Raw genomic sequence first — 19,844 nt, 5'->3', positions numbered from 1 at the left:
ATTTTGACAAAATTTGTGTTTCAGTTTGATTTTGATCTTTTAAAATTTTCAAAGCTTTTTGTAATATAATTTCAATATATTTTGAAATGTGTTCCAAAGCTACTGGAAAAAAAAAAAAGTATCTATTTCAAAAATATCAGAATGGTATGTTTTGATCTTTCTGAAATACTTTGCTTCTACTTAGCTTTTGTGATAAAACTCAATCATGCTTAGTTTCTGCAACTGCATGAAAGTGCATTGGCACAAATATTTAAAATAAGGAAACATCAACTTTCATCTAAAATACTCTTCAGGGAAAACCTGTGACCAATTTCAGTCCCAAAACTAAAACCCTTCAGAACAATTAAGATGGTAACTGCAGGACATGATTTCCATATAGCTGCCTTGCAGAACGGGGAATACAGTTGTGGAAAGTTTTTAAAATCCTGAAGTAAGTGAGGGAAAGAGAAACCTTTGGATGAGAATCAGGTTGGCGGTGTAGAAATTTCCTAACAGAAAAAAAAAAAAGAAAAATGTATTATGTAAATATTATACGTATATATGTGTTCATATATGTACAAAATATTAAGCTAAGATAATTTTTTAAATTATTTCAGAGAAGGACAGGTCATTTAGAGTCTTGTCATTTTGGGCTACAACACAATGACAGGAGAAGCTGAAATAATAAGCCTTATACACAGAAAGCGACGGTTGCAATTACTAATCTTCATTTTGGAAAAGGAGAAGGAACAGGATTCTTTGTAGAAACAGAAAGATAAAAGCACAGTGGCCTCTCTTGTAGTCAAAGGCACATGTCACCTCACAGAAGGGCTCGAGTGAGATGCAAGGTTTCAGTGGATGTTATTTTCAGAGAAGCAAGATCTTTTTGTGGCAGCACCTTCTCCTGGCATTCGTTTCCTCATTTCCATCCTCATGCCATTTTTCCACCTCCTTGGACATGCCAACTCCACTGTGTGAGGGCTCTGCTGTAAAATGGATTAATAGAGTGATCTGGGTTTAAAAAACCCAGATAAAAAGCATGACAGTAGGAAGTAATTTTTGTAGATGCTAAAGGGCGGGCAGCGTCTAAGCCGGCATCCTCACAAAGAGGTAGACTGCATAATTACATTCTCAAAAAGAAACATTAAAAAACAAGAGTTGTGAGAGAAGATAAAGGGGAAAGCAGCCACAGAACACCTGACAACCAGGAAAACACTAAGAAAAAGGCTGAAAGGAAAAGGCCTGCATGTGTGAGGGTCATTGGAACTGAATAAACACAACATCTCCTGCCCTTTCATTCCCACCCACTCAGGGAAACAGCATTTTACACGTTCTTCCTAAATAAGCACTTTGTGAATGTGTCACTTATTTCTGCCCTGAGAGGCAAGAAAAACATTATGCTCTGGGAATTAACCAAGAGTTTGTTTCCAACATTTCTTCCAGACTTCTGTTTTCTACCTCCTCGCCTCTGCCTCTGCCTCTCCCCTCCTCACAGCCTCCTCAGCAGCAGCGGGGCAGGGCGGGGGCAGTGCGGGGCCCCTCCCCACAGGCCTCTTCCAGAAGGTTCCGGGCCACCACACCTGCCTCACCTCAGTGCTGCCCACCCCATAGCCCTGCCAGAATGGGGCTAGCTTCCTTTGCATCGCAGAAGGTAAAGTGTCAATCATGCTTCTGAAGCAAAGCCTTCAAAAGGCATTTAAAATTAGTTTAGGTGCACCAGAGGTGGGAATGGGGGCGTAGGGAGATGCTGCAGGTGGCAGCAGCACCTCAGAGGCTGAGTCAGCAGCACAGCCCCCCTCGGTTAGCTCCATCTGAGGCTTTAGCACCCGGGCCGCATGAATCCTGAGTTCTCATCAAATCAACCCACCCCTTCACCTTTTAAGAGAAGCACCATGATTCCTCACCAGCCCATTTTCCCCATCCAAGGTAACTCCCAAGATTTCATAACCACTAAGTCACTTTTTTCTCCCCCACTCAGGCCTGCTTAAAAACTGGCAGAAAAGTAAGAGAGTGGAAACACTTGATATTTTGTGCTGTTGTGTTTTTTTCTGGGGCAGGTAAGCAAGTTGAGGATAATTCTTCACATAAGTTCATAGAATCATAGAATCATTTAGGTTGGAAAAGACCTTTAAGATCATCAGGTCCAACCGTTAACCTAGCACTGGCAAGTCCACCACTAAACCACGTCCCTAAGCACCACATCTACACGTCTTTTAAATACCTCTGGGGTGGTGACTCAACCGCTTCCCTGGGCAGCCTGTACAATGCTTGACAACCCTTTCAGTGAAGAAATTTTTCCTCATGTCCAATCTAAACCTCCCCTGGTGCAACTTGAGGCCATTTCCTCTCGTCCTATCGCTTGTTACTCGGGAGAAGAGAGCGACACCCACCTCGCTACAACCTCCTTTCAGGTAGTTGCAGAGAGCGATAAGGTCTCCTTATAATTATATAATAATAATAATACACAAAGCAAGTGATGCACAGTACAATTGCTCACCACCCGCCGACTGATGCCCAGCCAGTACCCGAGCAGCGGCCTCCTTTTCTCCAGGCTACACAAGCCCAGTTCCCTCAGCCGCTCCTCTAAGACTTGTGCTCCAGACCCTTCCCCAGCTTCGTTGCTTTTCTTTGGACACGCAAAGTTAGACGGTTAATGACAAAAGCCACTCAGCAGGCCACCTGGAAGACTCGCTGCTGAACTGCTTGGTTTCAGTATGGAAACTAAATCAATATTTAATGACCAACCCAATGTGATTTTTTTGGGTGGTGTAAAACATTTTGGGCCAAAAATGCCTTTTATTTCAAGCAGCAGAATTACATTGTAGAAATCAATGTGAAACCTTGATTTCTCTGATGTTGCTGGAAGAGCTTTTGAGTGCCGGTAGAAAAGGAGGCAGCGAGGCAGCGGGCAAGTGGCAGGCGCCCGCCTTCCCAATCTCCAAATTACAACCCGACTGCTCAAATCCTGCCAGCTGAGAGGGGGGCCGACGTGCAGCGTTTTGGCACAAACGGCTCTCTATAAAAAGCTCAACATCTGCTTCGTGTTTTAAAGCCACATTGCAGCTCCCCAGTCTAAACTAAATCAAGCTTAAAAAGACTCCAGAAGCGCACAACAAACCGGCCAGATATTTTCAAGACGTTTTTCGGGTCCCGCTTACCGGCTATAGGACCCCGAACTGTTGGCTCGTTGCGTGGCTGATTTGAGAAGAAGACGACAACAAGAAAGTACCTTTTGCCCTCGACCACAGGAGGTACCACCACTCGATCTCCAGTCCCCGGCTCCGCAGGTGTAACTCCGCTCGCCGCCTCGGGCACCCTGGGGCAGCACAGGCCCCGTGCTGGTGCTCACGAGGAGCCGGCCAAGCGCCCGCACCTCCCGGGCCCTTCCCGCCGCCCCGGCGGCCGGGTGGCGCTCCGCCGCCTCCCCGGCGGCCCCCCGGCCTTTCTCTTCCTCGTGGCTCCCCCTGGCGGCCGCGGGCAGCCCCGCGCCCCGCCGGGGGCCCCGGCCCCGCGGGGGGGCCGCCGCCGCACCTGATCGCGGGCGGGCCGGTTCGGACCCGCGCCGAGATTCAGAGCCGGGCACCGGAAAAAAAGGGAAAATGAAGAGGTTGCGGGTCACCTACGTTTTGCCCGCGGTCAGCTACGCTGTCACTCAACGGTGCAGGAGGCCCGTTCTCGGTTCGAAACGTCTCGGCTCCTGGATCTTCACGAGATCGATACCCCTGCACCCAACAGTGGGTTAAACGCTGCCGCCCTTTCAGTGGAGAAATTCCTGTGTGTGGTAAGTCAGCTAGGAACCCAATGCTTTCATGAGCTTTCGGCATCATATGCAGTAAGATACTTCAGACCTACCTATTTTTATAGGAGATCCGTTACGTTCCCCAGCAAAGTGGTATGACTACTTCAATGAAAAATGGTATCTGCTAGAAAGCATACAGGAATACACATGCTTTTCAGCAAGTATCCCTCCAGACATGCGCTACTTCGGCAGGTAAACTAGGCACATTAATGAGCAGTAAAAACCACATAAATGCATTCCTATAAGTAGATCTTGAGCAACATCCCAAATTGTCAGTCATAACACTTAGTTTGAGATAATGAATTCCACACCAAATTACTCCACATCAGTCCTGTCATTTTTCTGTAAATTGTTACATATTTGAGGAGGATGCTTTAGCATAGTTGTGCTGAAATTAGGCTTGGCGAGGGATTACAGCAGCTGCAGAATCTCTTTGTCGGACTGAGCATGAGATCCAAGTCTTCTGAAAGACGCTTTAATATGCCAAGACCAATACTAGAGGGGTAAAGCTTAGAACAGACAGGCTGCAAAGGCCAAATTCTGCTGGCTGTTGGTCTGGTAATGGCATGCTAGTGCTGTCATAGCTGGTAATGGCAATCTGAGGGGCAGAAGTAACAGCCAAAGCAAGCCAGGACACGTCAGCCAGAGAAATAAGAGACGGGAGTCCAAGGGTTGGCAGTGACATCTGAAGAGACAGAAGGGAGACATACATACTACATTTGGTTTAGGGATGTGGACTCTACTTTCCAGCCCGATAACCAGGTGAACCAGAAAAGCAACAAGTAGATGAGTCTGTACGTTGAAATCTGGCGAGGAAACAAGTTTAAAGCAATCCAATAAAACCTTTCCTTTGATGGCTGCTGCAGAGAAAAGATACCTTTCTTTACCATGTTTTTGATACAGACTAAACTACAGTGGTACCATATCGTTAGCAGTAACAAAGTCAAAGTATTCCTGGTTAATAAATGGCAACTGTTCACTGAAAATAACTGGCCATGAGCTACATACAGATTAACATTATACCTCTCACAGTTTAACAAATATAACTAGATGTAGCTGGGATTTTTTCCTTTTAAATTAGGAAGTGATGATTCTTTGGAATTGTTAGGATAGAGCCAACTTCGGTAAAAGTTAGTTGAGAGGCTGGAACTTCAGTCAAAATAAGTTTTTTAGGGCATTAACTAGCACATAGCACCAACACAACACCTCAACAACCAACTAAAATCCCTGCTTTGCTGTTCTACTCACTCCCTCTGTCAAAAACCTCAACAGTGGGCTGCAAGCTTGCAGAGCACCACAGAATAGCAAACCTGCTTATCAGGCTGCTCTCTAGGGTACAGAGAACTCATGCTCGTATCCTTGAACTGAACTGAAAGCACAGGGACTAGAACCCGCTCTAGGTTCTAGACACGTGCCCCTTTTCTCCTGAAGTTTCACAGTTATTTCCTCAGAAAGGAAAGGAGGTAGTTTAACAAAGAAGCCATTTCCCACCTACCCGTAATTTCCACATTTTGTTGTGATGTGTTTGAAACTGGAACCTGAATAACTAGGGGGATGTTTACATAAAAGGTTTATTGTGAGAAAAAGAAGAAACCTTTCCATTTAAGATTAATCAAAGCCACTATTTATTATGAAAGTCACAACAGTGTAAAATAGCCAAGCAGCAACAGCACGCACTCCCTAACCTTTGGAAAGGAAAACTTGTCAAAACACTTTCTTAAAATGTGCACGCAAAGAGACACAAAGACAAATGATAGAAAAAGGTACCCATTTATTTAAGGTATGACAAGGATATTTACAGTATTCATTTTCTCAGAATAAGATCCATCCTTATGATTTTTAAAGCAGCAATTATAAGTTACATTTAAAAGGGGAGATGTTCCGAGCATGTTCCTGTTAAAGATATTTTTACGACGACAGAAACACTTTAGGCTAAGTTGTTTTGACCTTTGCTGCCACCCACATTTATCCTGGCAAAACTGGCTCGAAGACAACATTACTTTGAGGGATAAAGGCTACGCTAAATCCAACATACAATTTTGTTCCCTCAGACGCTTTTCACAACAGTTCACATCTGACAAAAATTGACTTTTGATTTAAAGCAATGAATTAAATAAAAGTGAGATGAACTGCCTACATCCCGGCATTTCAGAGGGCTAAAAGATCACGTATAGCAACACATCATCACCTCTGAAAGACATCATCAGGTTTCTTGTTGATAAAGGTACTTCAGCTTTCCGAGCAACTCGCTTTCAGTCAGAGCTCCGTAGTCACGTGGTGCAATCCACCTTTCCCATCACATTACTTTTCAAAAGACAAGAACAAAGAATTCAGGTAGCTGACTTCTAACGTAAACGATGAACGCTGCTTTAAACAGTACTTGATTCCCACAGTACAGACTAGTGCTCTACCAAAGCAAACAAGACGAGTTTGCTAAACTGCCGTAGTGTTATTCTCTAGTCATTTAACACACGAGATCTACGGGAGCAGTTAAAATTGGTTCATCTCTTAAGGTAGAAGCCACAAGTCATATTTAGTCCTGTCTGTAAACTACAACACACATGCCATCAGGCAAATATAGCCATTTTTTGTCATTTATAAAATAAAACCACTGATTTTTCAGATGCTATTCATTGTAAATATAATAGCATTTTTTTTTAATTGGATCATTTTGTGCCTGTTTGAGAAGGAAGCAAATTAAACATTGGGAAGAGTAGATTTGGCTATTTATACAGTTGTAATGAAAATAAAACGTCTTGTACAAAATAAACTTTGTACCAACCCTTTTGGAAGTTGCTATATGAGGATTGTTCTTAACTTAAAAGTCATTTCGGAAAATACTGATTTTAACTGCATAATAAAGAAAAAAAAAACCCCACTAAACAGTCATTAGACCTTTAAGACTACATAGCTACCTGAAATACTACCATTGCATTTTGGGAATTTTTTTTTAAGGATTACATTTAAGGGAAAAGAAAGTTAAAAACAACAGAAACCCCCAAAGCCTCCACAAATACAATTTACTTAATGATCACATTTTGTTAGGTGAGGCTGCTACGTAACTTAATCTATTGAAAGTGCACAATGTTTAACATTCCAACAGAAGCAGAAATGTGACCCTTGCATTAGTAGGGGACATTTATTCCAGGTTAGCTAAGAATCTCTGTAGCAGCAAAGTTGTTGCTGTGACTGATAGAAGTTTTAAGTTATTTGAAGATAACCCAAGCAACAAGTTACAAAACGTATGGAGATTGGCACTTGATCTTTAGTTAGCCCCATCAGCTCAATTTTCTCCCCAGAGACTCACGTACACAGAATTTTACGTTTTCATTTTATTACTGTAAAAAATAAAAGTCAATTTGTAGTTCCAGAGTAAACAAATAAACCTTAGCTTCAAACTATTTAAAAACAAAGGTTCAAATTTTGATAAGATACATTTCACAGGGTTCGTGTCAGCACCTTAACCAAATGCATTTTTCTGTGAACGAAGCACATTTCACAAAGTTTCCATGTTAGTGACAAGGGGCTACATTCTCGTTCGGATGCACGTGTAACATGACTCAAGGAGAACAAACTGGAAGGAGCGCAAGTCAGTTTCCAGAGTTCCCTGTTGAGCTCTACATGTTCAGAACCAACATTTAAGACTGAAGTTATTGAAGATTGACCTTTTGCTTATTCCGAAACGGAAGGCAAATACAATCAACTTACATTTGGCTTTGAAACATTAAGATAACAATGTTTTATTTCAGCCACATATTTACAAAAATGTTTACAACAGAACCTTGTAGGGTTTCCTTTTTTTTGTCATAATAAACTTAAAGATGAACAGTCATCTTAACCTTCATGCAAAGACACATCTCTTGTTGCACAAGAAGTTTTCTGTTTGTTTTTCTGCACTCTGAGGATAGCAAGCAGAGGGTTGGATAAGTTTGGGTCACCCTTAAAAATGTAGGCCTGTTTGCTCTACTGCACCTTCAAAATAAGGAGGTAAAGTACAGGCTCCGTTAATTCCACAAGGGTTCATTGCCTCTAGCATGTTTGCCAAAAAACAACAAAAAGAGTCTTGAACAGTTGTAACATGGGTTATTCCATGACTTTCACCTCTTCAGTTTACTTCCTGAACTCTGGAGTTACCTTCCTAGAAGCATACTTGCTGAGCTTCTTTTCTAGTGTATATTGTTGACTATACATTTTAAATTAAACTGTTATGTAAAGAACGTAACAAGCTTTTCCTTTGTACACAACTTAATCTTTGTGCTGAGTATTCTTCAAAAGGATTTTATAAATAATACAGTAAGTTTAGAATCAGTCTTCTGCCCTCTTGTCATTATACCATGTTGTTGCTTTCTCCAACTTTATCTACAAGCTGTAAAAAAGGAGACAAAAAGGTTAAGCTGCATATTTATGTACAGTGAAGTTACTCTCAAGTATTACTTGCTACTTGCACAGTTAGTATGCGACTGAAAATGAGTCAAATAGTACTCACCAAGGTCTCATGATTTAAGTTTGTGAAAATTGAAAATCTCACATTGCAACTGTGTTTCTGCATGACATGTTTTTCTCATATAGACATTAACAGTGCAACATGAAGATGCAACAGAATGAAAAAGGAAATAGAAGAATGCAGATAACACTGCTAGCTTAATGATTAAAACAAAACAATACAGTATCAGCCACACATGCATTAGTAGACCAAGTAAGATATTTCAACTGACCATTACTGTGGATTCTCTTCTGAGCCTACGTAGGCTTTGAATAAAACATTAACAATTATCTTTTTAAAACAAGATTTAACCCCATTATGATCAAATTAAGTATGTCTAAGTAAGATCAATTGACAAATGAAACATTCAATTGATCATGAATTATGAGCCAGAACTTGGCCTAACTGTAAGATTGGAACAGATGATCTTGAACACTATTTTTAAAAAAAAACAGACTGTATACATCTAAGCTAGACCCCCTATTAATTTTTTTAGTAGCAGCTATTAAAACTGTTGCTTTCAAAACTAGGGTTAGAAATGTTTGTGTTAAAATACATACAGAAATTAGCACAGTAAAAGTAGTTGACTGAAACACCCTACATTACCATCTTTCTGGCACCTGTTAATTGTCTTCAAATCCCTGGCTATTTGGTTAAGAAAATGGAAAACTGCATTTGAAAAAATACAAATCTTAGTAAATAGCAAGACGTAGTCTGGTGCAGTGGACCTTAATAAATATATCTGATGGATGATTATGCATCATGAGAGTTTCTGGACTCACCATACAAGCTGCAACTTAACATTGAACTAAACTGTTGGCTTTTACAGGCCGCTTTTCCTAAATACATCCAAATACTACACAAAGAAGAACAGTGTCCTCCTCATCATACAGACAGGAGAAGAGGCACAGAACAGTGGCATGATTCACCTATCTAGTCACCTAGGGCCAACAGTGAAGCAGGAAGCAGAACCCCAGCGTTCCGAATCACAATCCAGGGCTCTTTCCACTTCACAACGTGTCAGCAGGGGCAGCTTCTGCAAAGGTGTCCTTTTGTTCCTCTTACATCTAGAAGTCTTTCACTGGGAATGAAGGTGATCTGCACAGTGCAAGAACTATACAGGAATACACTCAAAGTCACTGCTCTGAAGTTATATTTGCTTTATTTCTGATGCATTTCTACTATTGCTGCAACAATGGAATAAAAGACAGTACAAGCTTCAAATTTTGCATGAAGTACCGAGCACTTACCGAGCTTATACCAGGTAAATTCAAGAGATAGCCAAGAACTGGAACTCTTCTAATAAAGCCAACCACCACAGGAAAGAACCCCCTTTAGGTAAGATATCAGAAGATTGTGTTAGTTTTTATAATTAAACTATTCTCATATTGCTATAAAAATGAAGAAATAGGAGGTATTTTTTAAACCAAGATTACATAAAATCTTGTAGCTTGTTAGCAGCATATTAATTTTACCAAATATCATCAACATACATTCAGCAGAGAAAGGAGAAAACCAGGAAAGAAACACCTTATTTTTAAATGGACTTAATTTTCTTCATAGCTGGCAACCCTCAGTCAGCTCTTCAAAAAATAACTAAAGAAAGAATACCCAACTTAGTCAACAGAACTGATGCTCCCAACTAATTTCTCAACGTTACCCTATATATTTTGAGATAATTTCTTTTTACATTATAGGAAATACATTCTTGCAATACCCGATTAACTGAAGTTAATTCTGAGTAATCCCCTTTGAAACAATATATGGTACTCTTTACATTAACTAAAGAAAATTAAGCATGACCGAGTTGTGTATTCACTTATTTGACAGATTCATGTGGAGTCAGGGATTTGAATCATGAGCCAGGGGATGTTGCCTAGCATAGCTGCTATGGTGTAGCCCCCTGCACTGTCCACTTCGTCTCTGCAGCAGGAAAACAAATTTTCCATGGCAGCATCTCAGCTGTTTGCAGTCAACTGCAGCAATTCAGCTGGTGGTGGCATTCTGAGTTCTCGCTTGTTGAGCTATACATTCCCTGCGTAGACTAAGGATTAACGTGTAATGAGACCTCAGCCACAGTGAAACAGTGAAGTTTCACAGGTCATCATCCTCTTCACCACACTGGTAAGAACTATTTGCTGGATAATATCAATACCAGCACGTTTTTCCTAGATATTTTCTTTTTTTAAAGACCGGATCATTTCAGTGGTCCAGTAAGTTATGATGCAGGGCACACAAACCACTTGTAACAGATTAAAACAATTGGTGTAGCCAAGAATAAGGAATAGTCAGTATAGGCAGGATAATATTGTTAGCCATAACTCTGGATGCCTGTAATCTGAACAAGGCTCCAAAAGCAGCTTAGGATACAAGAAGAGATACTGTCCCATAATAGCCTTCTCCAGTGAATACAATCTGAGCATGTGAAAGCATGGCAAAAGACTAAACCTCTGACGGGAAACTTGTGGCAGCATGTTAAGGGAAAGGCATTCTAGATTTAAACCAGAGTAAAATAATAATTGCATGTATCTCTCACTTCAGTCAGATGCATCTTAAAAAAAAAATATATACATCTTTGCAATCCTGTATTTTGTTTAAGTGTTCTTGGTCACCAGTACCTAACCGTTGCTTTGTGGACAACAGGGGCTCTGCAATTACTGCCACAAAGCATATGAAAGGTGACTGTGTAGAAGTAGTCTAGATATGCAAGACAACAACCTACGAATAAAGATTCTAGAGGGATCTGAACACCTAGTGGAACTGGTTTAGTGGTCTAAAAATCAAGAGACTGAAAAAAGTACAATACAGTGGTTTACATTTGTACTGTCTTAGTCTGAGTTGAAGTAAAGTTACCAGAACTGCTAAACTGCTCTTGAAAAATACAAAGGTTTTCCATATAAGTCCTAGTAATCCACATGACTAGAACCATTAGGATATACAGAAATGCCCATCCTCACAACATACTGCCCTAACAAATCCAAAGGTGCATAAGTTGACCTGGTATTCCTTGGGCCTAAGAAAATTATGTACTTCAGAGACCAATGATAAACAGGAAAGTTTTCTATTATGCAACCAAACAGTGGGATCCTGACAAATCATATAAAATTATGCTTGAGGAAAGGCTCCATTTTTAACTTCTTCAGAAAAGAGCAAATTGCCAAAAACACGATAACGGTTGAAATGAACAAGACTGAAGCAAAACAAAAAGCTTTGTTTGAAGTAGTAACTAGCTAACATTGTAGCAAGGGATTTAGATTCTAAGAACTATTAAGCACTACAAAAGACGGTCTAGAGATGTTTTAAATTAAAACAGATAGATAAGCATTCACACCTGGATTTATCTATCCCTTGTTGATACTCTTCTGGCTAAGGGATAGTCCTAGTGACCTAGGGATAGGTACTGACCTTCTATAATCCCTTCAACATTATTTTACCCTGCTAGCCTCTGGCTAGCACCAATAGATAATCCATAACCATACCTGCTTAGACACAGTAATTTATAATTCTTTCGAGATCTTTTAAAAGGAGGGGTGTTTAGCTGGAAACCAGTACTTGCTTTATACTGGCCAATTAAACCCAAGTGCTACATGCAAGAAGTGACAATGTATTTAGTAAAATACCATGATTTTCAAAACACTTGCAGTGATAGAGTTCGGAGTAATACAGAGCAGAACAATAAGAAGCATATATTAAAAGCCAAATTAAGATTTTTTTCTAAAATATTTAAACTAAATACAAGATTTACATACAATTTAACTAAGTGGAAAAAAGAACACCACGAGAACAGTGGTTTGATTTTGATCAACAGGAACTGTATTACTTAGCCAGCAGCTGAGCACTTCGAAAATATTTTAAGGGTCTGTTACTAGATTAATAAGCATTAATGGAACAGTCTTCATCTGAACAGAAGTCCAAGAACAACTAAAAACCTCCCTTCTTACTTATAAGCATATTTTGTACTTTGTTCTATACTGAAGAACGGAACTTCAACCATGAAAATAAAGATAAAATGTAGATATACAGGTTGTAACAAGTCAAATTCTTTCACCATTAGCATTGCATGTATGAAGAAGTTAAATGACACATTGTGCAAGCTATAACATGTATCAAGATTGCTGTTCAAAAAATAAGAATTATCATCTTTCTTTAACTCAGTCCAGGTAATGCTAATCAAAACCAGCAGTTCTGACTCTACTAGGGCACAAGCGTAACGACACATGACAGAAAACATCTTTTCACTGGGCTACCACAGTAATGAAATGGTAAGGTTAGGAACCTAGGATGTTTGTAACCAAGTATTTTGCCCCATTTGTTAAAGAAAAGAACAAACTCCCCACCAAAAAAATACTAAGTATCTAAGTTGCCTTTTTTATGAGGAAATATTTAAACTTTGCACTGCCAACAATTTGGGCTCCCAGATATTTTGAAGCTTTACAATTCTTTGGTTAGACATAAACAACATTACCAAAGTCAGTTTGGTATATGCCTCAAACATTAGCCGATTTGAGTCTTGGAAAAATACTTACCAACTTTCCACCTCTTACAAATGTAAAACAACTTCACATAAAATTTATCAAAACCAAACATTTAAAGGATGCTGCTTTGTCAGCTGTAATGCAGCAACACTAAACGAATACATTTATTCCTAGATACACCAATACAGAAAGGTATTTTGAAACAAGTCTTACCTGAATAATAGGAAGAACCCATAAATTTCAAGGATCATTCCTATTAAAGGCCAACCAATGAGAACTATGAGCACACCACCCAGGAAAAAGCCCGTTGCTTTCATTTTGTGTTTTTGAAAGAAGAATCTAAATGTTCTTTCTAAACCGATAACAAAAGACAAGCCAGCCACAAATAAAACCTAGAAAAGACAAAAACCAACCAAAGAAAGAAAATAGCTAATTATATTCCTAAGTTTAGGATGTAAACATATACATATATTCTACAAAGTTAGATTGCATTTCTTGCACAACTTCTTTTAATATCAAAAGAGATGGTGAGAAGGAATTTACTAGTGATTTTCTTCTGTAAAGTCCACCTTAAAGCATTTGTAGCTAGCATTCAAAACTCTTCTCTCAGCTGCTTAAGAAGTAAAGAGTCTACCTTTGCGGTCTCTGACAAACACAATCGTGTCAAAAGACCTGGTGACAACAGTTATCTGTCCTGTAACATAAGTACAATCATTATCCACAAGCAGTGCTGAAACTTAGTACCACTGACAGCAAAGGTTCCTAAAAAACTGAGAACAGACATGTTACTCTGTTCTGTACCATGGACATCTTCAATAGCTTGTACTGATCTACTGAACACTGCAAAGCCAAAAAAGGAAAACAGCTGAAGAGCATTATCAGTTATCTTCCTTGGTGTTTTTTTTTTTTTTTTTTTTTTTTTTTTTTTTTTTTTTTTTACACACACACACTGTGTGTAGTCTTTCTACCATTTACCAGTGTTCAGTCTATACTGGAACTATCACACTACTCCCAACTAGTCAGAACTACTTTTCATGTCCTTTAGCAACAGGACTTGTAATTATTTCAGCTTGTAAGCATACATCTGGGCAACATTTTTGCTGAAAAGGGGATTTTACTGAAGATGATAGATGAAATTTTTGTATGTTATTTAATAAACCACCTTCTTACTACCTTTTCCCCTTTCTGATACCATTTTTTAAAAAAAACTTTCTGTAAGCATACAGTACCTTTTCTTGCATTATCTTTGATTACCATATAGCCTGTCATTGTCTCTTCCTACCTACGTTTTCATCATTTTCCCTAAACAGGATCTTGTATTTCCACCTTACATTAGGAAAAGAAGAAATCAGAATTATTTTATTTTTCACTCTTCCGCTATATACCTTATTGATGGTTCAGAACAATGCTTCAACTAACGCACCCAAATCCAAATATACGTTTTAAAATTTTCCTTCGCTGAATTTCAGTATTTGACTCTGCTGCCACAGAATGAAACCGATCAGTTTTGACCAGACTTTTAGGCATCAGCGAAAGAGGATGCAAACCTCTAGCAGGCTCTTGGCTGGCTGGCAAAGCTGATAACAGCAGAGGCACAGAGATTACCACACTCGGAAAACACCCTGTCATTTTATATTTGCTTTGGATTGCAAATTTTGTGTACCAGAACCAGGATTTATTTTCTATCCTGCTTTAAGTGAAAACTTTGATTTGTTAAAAACTGAAGATATTAAATCTCTCTATTATGAAGGGTGATTGGCTCTTCTAAACCCAGACTATCAGCAATTCATACTTCTTTCTTTCCTCATAAAGCACAGCAAAGCTACATTTGCTAGCATGTACAGAACACTTCACTGTTCTTATCCAAATAGATACTTACATTTGACAGTTATCTTACAAGATCACAAAAAAGAAAGCGTTTGTAATGACAGCCAATCTAAAAGTCTTATTTGCAGCAGCATAACAACTGTTCAACAAGCTGCTTCTTGTCTGACCAACATATCGCAGGCCTGACCTGGAGGTACGATATTTAGATTGATGTGAGCTGCTCTAACTTTCATCAGGAAAAATGATTCACTCATATCACTGAGCATCTCTTCCTTTATACCAAATTGCCACGGTATTTTTTGTGATTCAGTTTCAAACTGGTAACATTGTTCTATATTTAGTTTATTTTTAATATATCATATACTTAATTCTAAGCAGTGCAGAATCTAAGGCTAAACGCCAGGCACTTACATTTCCAATAGCCAAAAGAGCTTTGTCAAAGAAGAGTATCATTCCAAAGAAAAGGAAAAACACTCCGAAGCCTGTTAGTCCCATTCCAATCTCTGAAAAAGACACAAATTTAGGCACTTAACAAAACATGGTACCAGGAAAAACTCACGCATAAAAATTGTGAAAAACTTTGAATGTCCAATCTACAGACATTTTAAATTTATAGAAAAACTCAGCCTATATTATGACCACCTAAAAACTTTCCTGAGTGTACAAATATAGTAAGTCTTGTAGACACCAATTACTTCAATAACAGACAGAGAGATCTTTAGAAGCTGCCTATCAAAAAAAATACATATTTGGAACTATATACTGAAGTTGAATGCAACAAAAAAAGCATGCATGCATATACACATAGGGCAAAGACATCCCTTTTGATTTACTGCTAGTATGGAGAAAAGGATTGTTTTGTGAACAGAAAATTAAACTTTGTTTTCCATTTGCAACTTTTATCTTGTTATGTTTACCACAGTAACATAAGTACCCTGGTCCTTTCCATCCTCCTGAGACCTCACATTCCACCGCGCGTAATCTTGCATAGCAGTCCCACTTCCCCCAACTTCTGGATTGAACACAACTCAGATGAATGCTGTAGGCTCTTTCCAAATGCTCTCACAGCTATTAAACACTAGCTTGGGTCTCCAGCCAGTCGCCAGTTTTCACAAACTAGGCGACACTAAATATCTTTGCGTTCTGCCTGTTTGTAAAGGTTGCTCAAGAAATACTGGGAAGGCAAGAGTAGGATGGAAGATTTGTTTGGCTGAGAAACTGGGCTAGAAATGTCAAGCTACAATTGAAGCTACCATTTGACAACAACTTCTGAAGTATCTTGAAGACCATACTTAGAAATACATCCTACTTTTAAAATTAAACCCCTAAGGCCTTCCTTTGACTCTCACGCAGACTGAATAGGAGAGAAATAACAGGAACAGCAGCAACACGGCTGCAAAGATCTTTGCATTTATCCATGCACTCACCCTTACATTATTGCTACCCCTGTGACCGGAGAATTTAGAAACCTACAGGATACATAAAACCAGCTAGCAAAACCAGCTGTAATACTACGGACAGGCTGGCAGCCCAGTTTGTGTGCGTGTATATGTATTTTGAAGATCCCAGTAGTTTTGTACAGTCTAGCCTGAAACAAACAAACAAAAAACCCCACCCACACTATCATAGCCTTCACTGCTACTGTTAGCCAGGTCGACCTAAATGTATTTTATTTGCACTTTTGACTACCGTGTAGATCTAGCTGATCACTTACTGTTGCTTGAGGAGCTCAGGAGTAAAGGAATATCATTCTGCGTATTTCGGAACTTCCATTTAGTTATTGCAAAAAAAATTTCAGAACACCTCAGAGCAAAGACATTCAGCTTCCCTAACTTCTGTAAGGGCTCCTCTTTCAGCAAGGTTGCAGACTACGTGGTGTTAAATCTGTAGTTCTACAATATCACCTGCCACTTTAAACTTTTGCTATGAGCATTTTAACCACCCAGAATTAAAACTACTAAGTAACCTGCTACAACTGATTTACTGCAGACATTCTCAAAACTCATTTTCAATGAAAAAGAGAACTGCAAATTGTATTTTCAATGAATCTGCTGACTGAAGGCAATATAACAATTGCCATCTGCCCTTTTCTCTAGTACTCTTTACTTTAGAAGAACAGAAACAATCTGTATTCTGGAAGGAAAACACTTGGAGGCAGGACTCCAAAGGAATTACCAGCTGCCAATAAGATAAATATGCAGTCATGGGAAGCGAGTATTCATTCCTCCCGCAGACACAGCGCAAAGCAGGGATCTCGCAAGAAGGCAGAGGCCAACTCCCAACAGCTGCTGCAATTACTACTCTGACACTTCTGTACTCACTTGAAATGTGTTTGTAATCACCTACGCCTACAACAGATTCAGATTCACTTTAGAAGTCAATCATATTCTCTGGTTAGTGGAGGGAAAAGAAAAAAAAAAGGGAACACCATTCTCATTGTCCCAAAATTACTGCTGAAAGAAGATGAGTGGTCCAGGACTATTATTCTCTGTTGCCAGTATCTCAGTATTGATTACTCGGGTATTAATGACTCGATTCATATCAGAATTTGGAAATATCTTTGACTAGCATTCTTAGAGGAAGGAAAAAACCCACAACGCTAACATTTTGTACATCATCTTTGCAACAACAATCTAAGAATTTTTAGAGAGGGTGTGAACTATTTTTAAACACTTTCTCCTGCGCCAGAAGAGCCTTCCCATATTACTCAAATCCAATGTTTCAATGCCTAGAAATGCAGAAACGCATACTAGCCATGTGACTTTTTTTTTTAAAATGTTTATGATTTACTGAGAGGAGGGAGCAATGCTTTCTCAATGTTTCTGCAGAAATCCCATAAGCTGTGCAAGAGTACTGCAGCACTGCATCAAAACAGCTTAGTAAATATTAAGACTTAAAATCGAGATACATTGCTTGTGAAAGTTCAGGGAAGACAACGCACATCCTCTACCTTTTATGTACTAAAGAAGAACGGAATCGTGCACTATAGGCTCTCAGAAGACAAAAATTAAGGCAGTTGATAGGTTATGAAAAGTTTCAATTTTTAATTATTATTATTTTGCTAGCAGTATTTTTTAGTATTGAAAAATTAATTTGTTTGGGAAAAACTAAGTGCATTCTTTTGCAATTACTGGTGATTTATAACACCACTTAATGAATCACTTAAAAAATGTTCTAGACTACAGCTGCAAATTTAATTTTCCAAACATCAGCTAATGCAGTGGTCCTCTCTGGGTATTTATCACATTACTCCACCAGTGACTCTATGGCTAACTCCATCTTTTCCCAAACAGCAGTGAGTTTAAGAATACCTGATCTTCAGAATTTCAGAAAAACATCGGGGGAAAAAAAACAAAACAACCCAAACCCCTGAACTCTACAGTATTTTACTTACTACTCTTGGCTCTGACAGTTAAAACCAACAGAGTCAGCACTGGGGGTAGCTGAAGGTCCCAAAAGAGGAACTAAGAAAAGGAAAAACAGCGAATAGATCTCCTCTTTCCAAAGCGGATTTTTCTTTTTTTCGCCCCCCATGGATACTCATGGAGGACAGAAACGGGCAAAAGCAGAGCCCGCAAGGGTTCAATCAACTAGAAATCTAAAAATTGACCCCAAGGGTTAGTACCCATCCCGGTAACAGAGCACGGCACCTTGCTCAAGAAATCATTGACCTTGAATGTTGCTAACCTGCTTTTCTGCCTGTCTTCAGCCTTGGCCTCGACTGGCTCTCCAAGACCTCCGTTTCCGGTACCCTGCTACCAAGTTAAACTTAGTTGTTCTTTTTTAACTTTCTTTCCTACATCTTTCATGCTTGCCCTCCTTCATAACTGACTACACAGTGCTTATCAAGCAGACTCATTTCCTTTCATGGCAACCACACCAGAAGTGCATCATAAGCGAGACGTTAATTTAAATCAAAGACCTAACATTCTCCTTTACCTTGCAGTTTAAACTCTTATGAACCTCTTTACTTTGATTTCTTCGTATTTTCCCTTTCAGCGTCCCTATTTCCAAGTATTTCTATTCAGTGAAAACAAAACTACGGTCACATACAAGTACTTCTTTTTTTCACTCCAGATGGAGTGTCCGGTCCTCGCCTTACCCCCCGCCCAGCGTCACCTGCAAACATTCAGCGTGCTAACAGCGAGTTAGGAGAAACACAGCAAAGCCACTAACACATAATTCGGTGATTCCAAACCACTGACGTCCACATGGAGGCACACTAGAAGACCTCTGCTAATTGTTACTTTTGTTCACCGTTCGGCTTTCATTCATTCATTCGTTCTCGCCACCGCCACATCCCAGCAGCCCTGCCAACACGGAAGAGCTCGCAACCCAAAACAACCGCTAGCGGCAGCGGCGCCGGTGGCAGTGCCCTCCAAGGACGGGGCGCCAGCCCCGCCGAGCGCTCCGCTGCAGCGCCGTGTCCCACCTCACCTTCCGTCTTACCTGGCAGCTCACGGTACCGCCGCGAGACCCGAGGCCGGGGCCAGCGCGGTTGTAAAAGCCCTCACGACGCGGCGATGCCGACAGGCGCGGCCAGGTGAGCTCCACCTGCGCCCTCCCGTTCCCACCCGCGGCCGGCTTCCAGCCGGTGCCCGTCGGGGACCGCCGCGGGGTGGCAAATGGGCGTGCCGACGGCCCTCCCTCGTCTGCACAAGCCGGACCCCTCCTCGGCGACTCCCGCCCCAGCGCCAAGAGCCGCCTCTCCGCGCCGCGCCCAGCCAGAGCGCCGGGGCCCCGAGCGGGCGCGGACCAAGGAAGCGGACGAGCTCTCCGCAGGGGCGCTCCGCCACAGCGGCCCGGGCCGGAGCCTCGAGCCCCGACCACTCCAACGGCTGCAACCGACGCGTCGCGGGCGCGAACAAAGGGCGAGGGCCCGGGACGGGCGGGCCAGGCCCGACCCGCACTGCTCGGCCGCCCCCGGGGTCCGTCTCCGCGCTCCGCAGCTCGGCCGCCCCCAGCCCCGCGGCGGGCGACCCGCTCCCCGCCTCCCACCGCGGAGTACCGGTGGCGCGGGGGCGGCACGTACTCTGGGTGTCCGAGAGGGAGATCATGGCGGCAGCGGGGGGCGGCGGGCGCGGGGCAAAGAAGCGGCGGCTGCAACGGCCACGTCTTCCGGAAACACGCAGCCCCCTTCGCCTCGCCGCCGGGTGAAAGGGGGCCGCCGATTGGAGGGACCGGCGCCAATCAGCAGCCACGTTCTTCGCGCGGCTGCGCCCCCTCCCGTCTCGGCGCCCGCCTCTCTGCTTTCATTAAAGCCGACGGGAGACGCGCGGGG

At 41.2% G+C, this 19,844-nt stretch overlaps 2 protein-coding genes across 4 annotated transcripts in view; both read right to left on the bottom strand.

The window, feature by feature from the left end:
* BCAT1 (branched chain amino acid transaminase 1) overlaps positions 1–3,358 on the bottom strand; it is a 75,211-nt gene extending 71,853 nt beyond the window's left edge. Inside the window, exon 1 of one of the 2 annotated variants that reach the window (XM_076342671.1) lies at positions 3,209–3,358. The gene's annotated coding sequence lies outside the window, so the exon portion shown is untranslated. Of the gene's footprint in view, positions 1–3,137; positions 3,172–3,208 lie in introns of those variants that run through there. The other variant, XM_076342663.1, reaches the window with a different exon arrangement.
* A 2,171-nt stretch (positions 3,359–5,529) lies between these two features.
* GOLT1B (golgi transport 1B) lies at positions 5,530–19,706 on the bottom strand. Of its 2 annotated transcripts, XM_076342631.1 has the most exons (6): positions 19,596–19,706; positions 14,975–15,066; positions 12,950–13,128; positions 9,512–9,593; positions 8,494–8,527; positions 5,530–8,144 (listed from the first exon to the last, which is right to left on the bottom strand). In XM_076342631.1, the coding sequence occupies exons 1-5, from the start codon at positions 19,618–19,620 to the stop codon at positions 8,519–8,521; spliced, it is 387 nt and encodes a 128-aa protein (XP_076198746.1). In that variant the 5' UTR covers positions 19,621–19,706; the 3' UTR covers positions 5,530–8,144; positions 8,494–8,518. The 2 variants fall into 2 exon arrangements, with proteins under 2 accessions (XP_076198746.1, XP_076198737.1); XM_076342622.1 differs by lacking the exon at positions 8,494–8,527.
* Positions 19,707–19,844: the final 138 nt, after the last annotated feature.

This window comes from Aptenodytes patagonicus, chromosome 1 (assembly GCF_965638725.1).
Source record: "Aptenodytes patagonicus chromosome 1, bAptPat1.pri.cur, whole genome shotgun sequence".
NCBI classification, from domain to species: Eukaryota; Metazoa; Chordata; class Aves; order Sphenisciformes; family Spheniscidae; genus Aptenodytes; species Aptenodytes patagonicus.
Note: the sequence above shows the minus strand (reverse complement) of the source record. Positions and strands in the feature narration are given on the sequence as shown.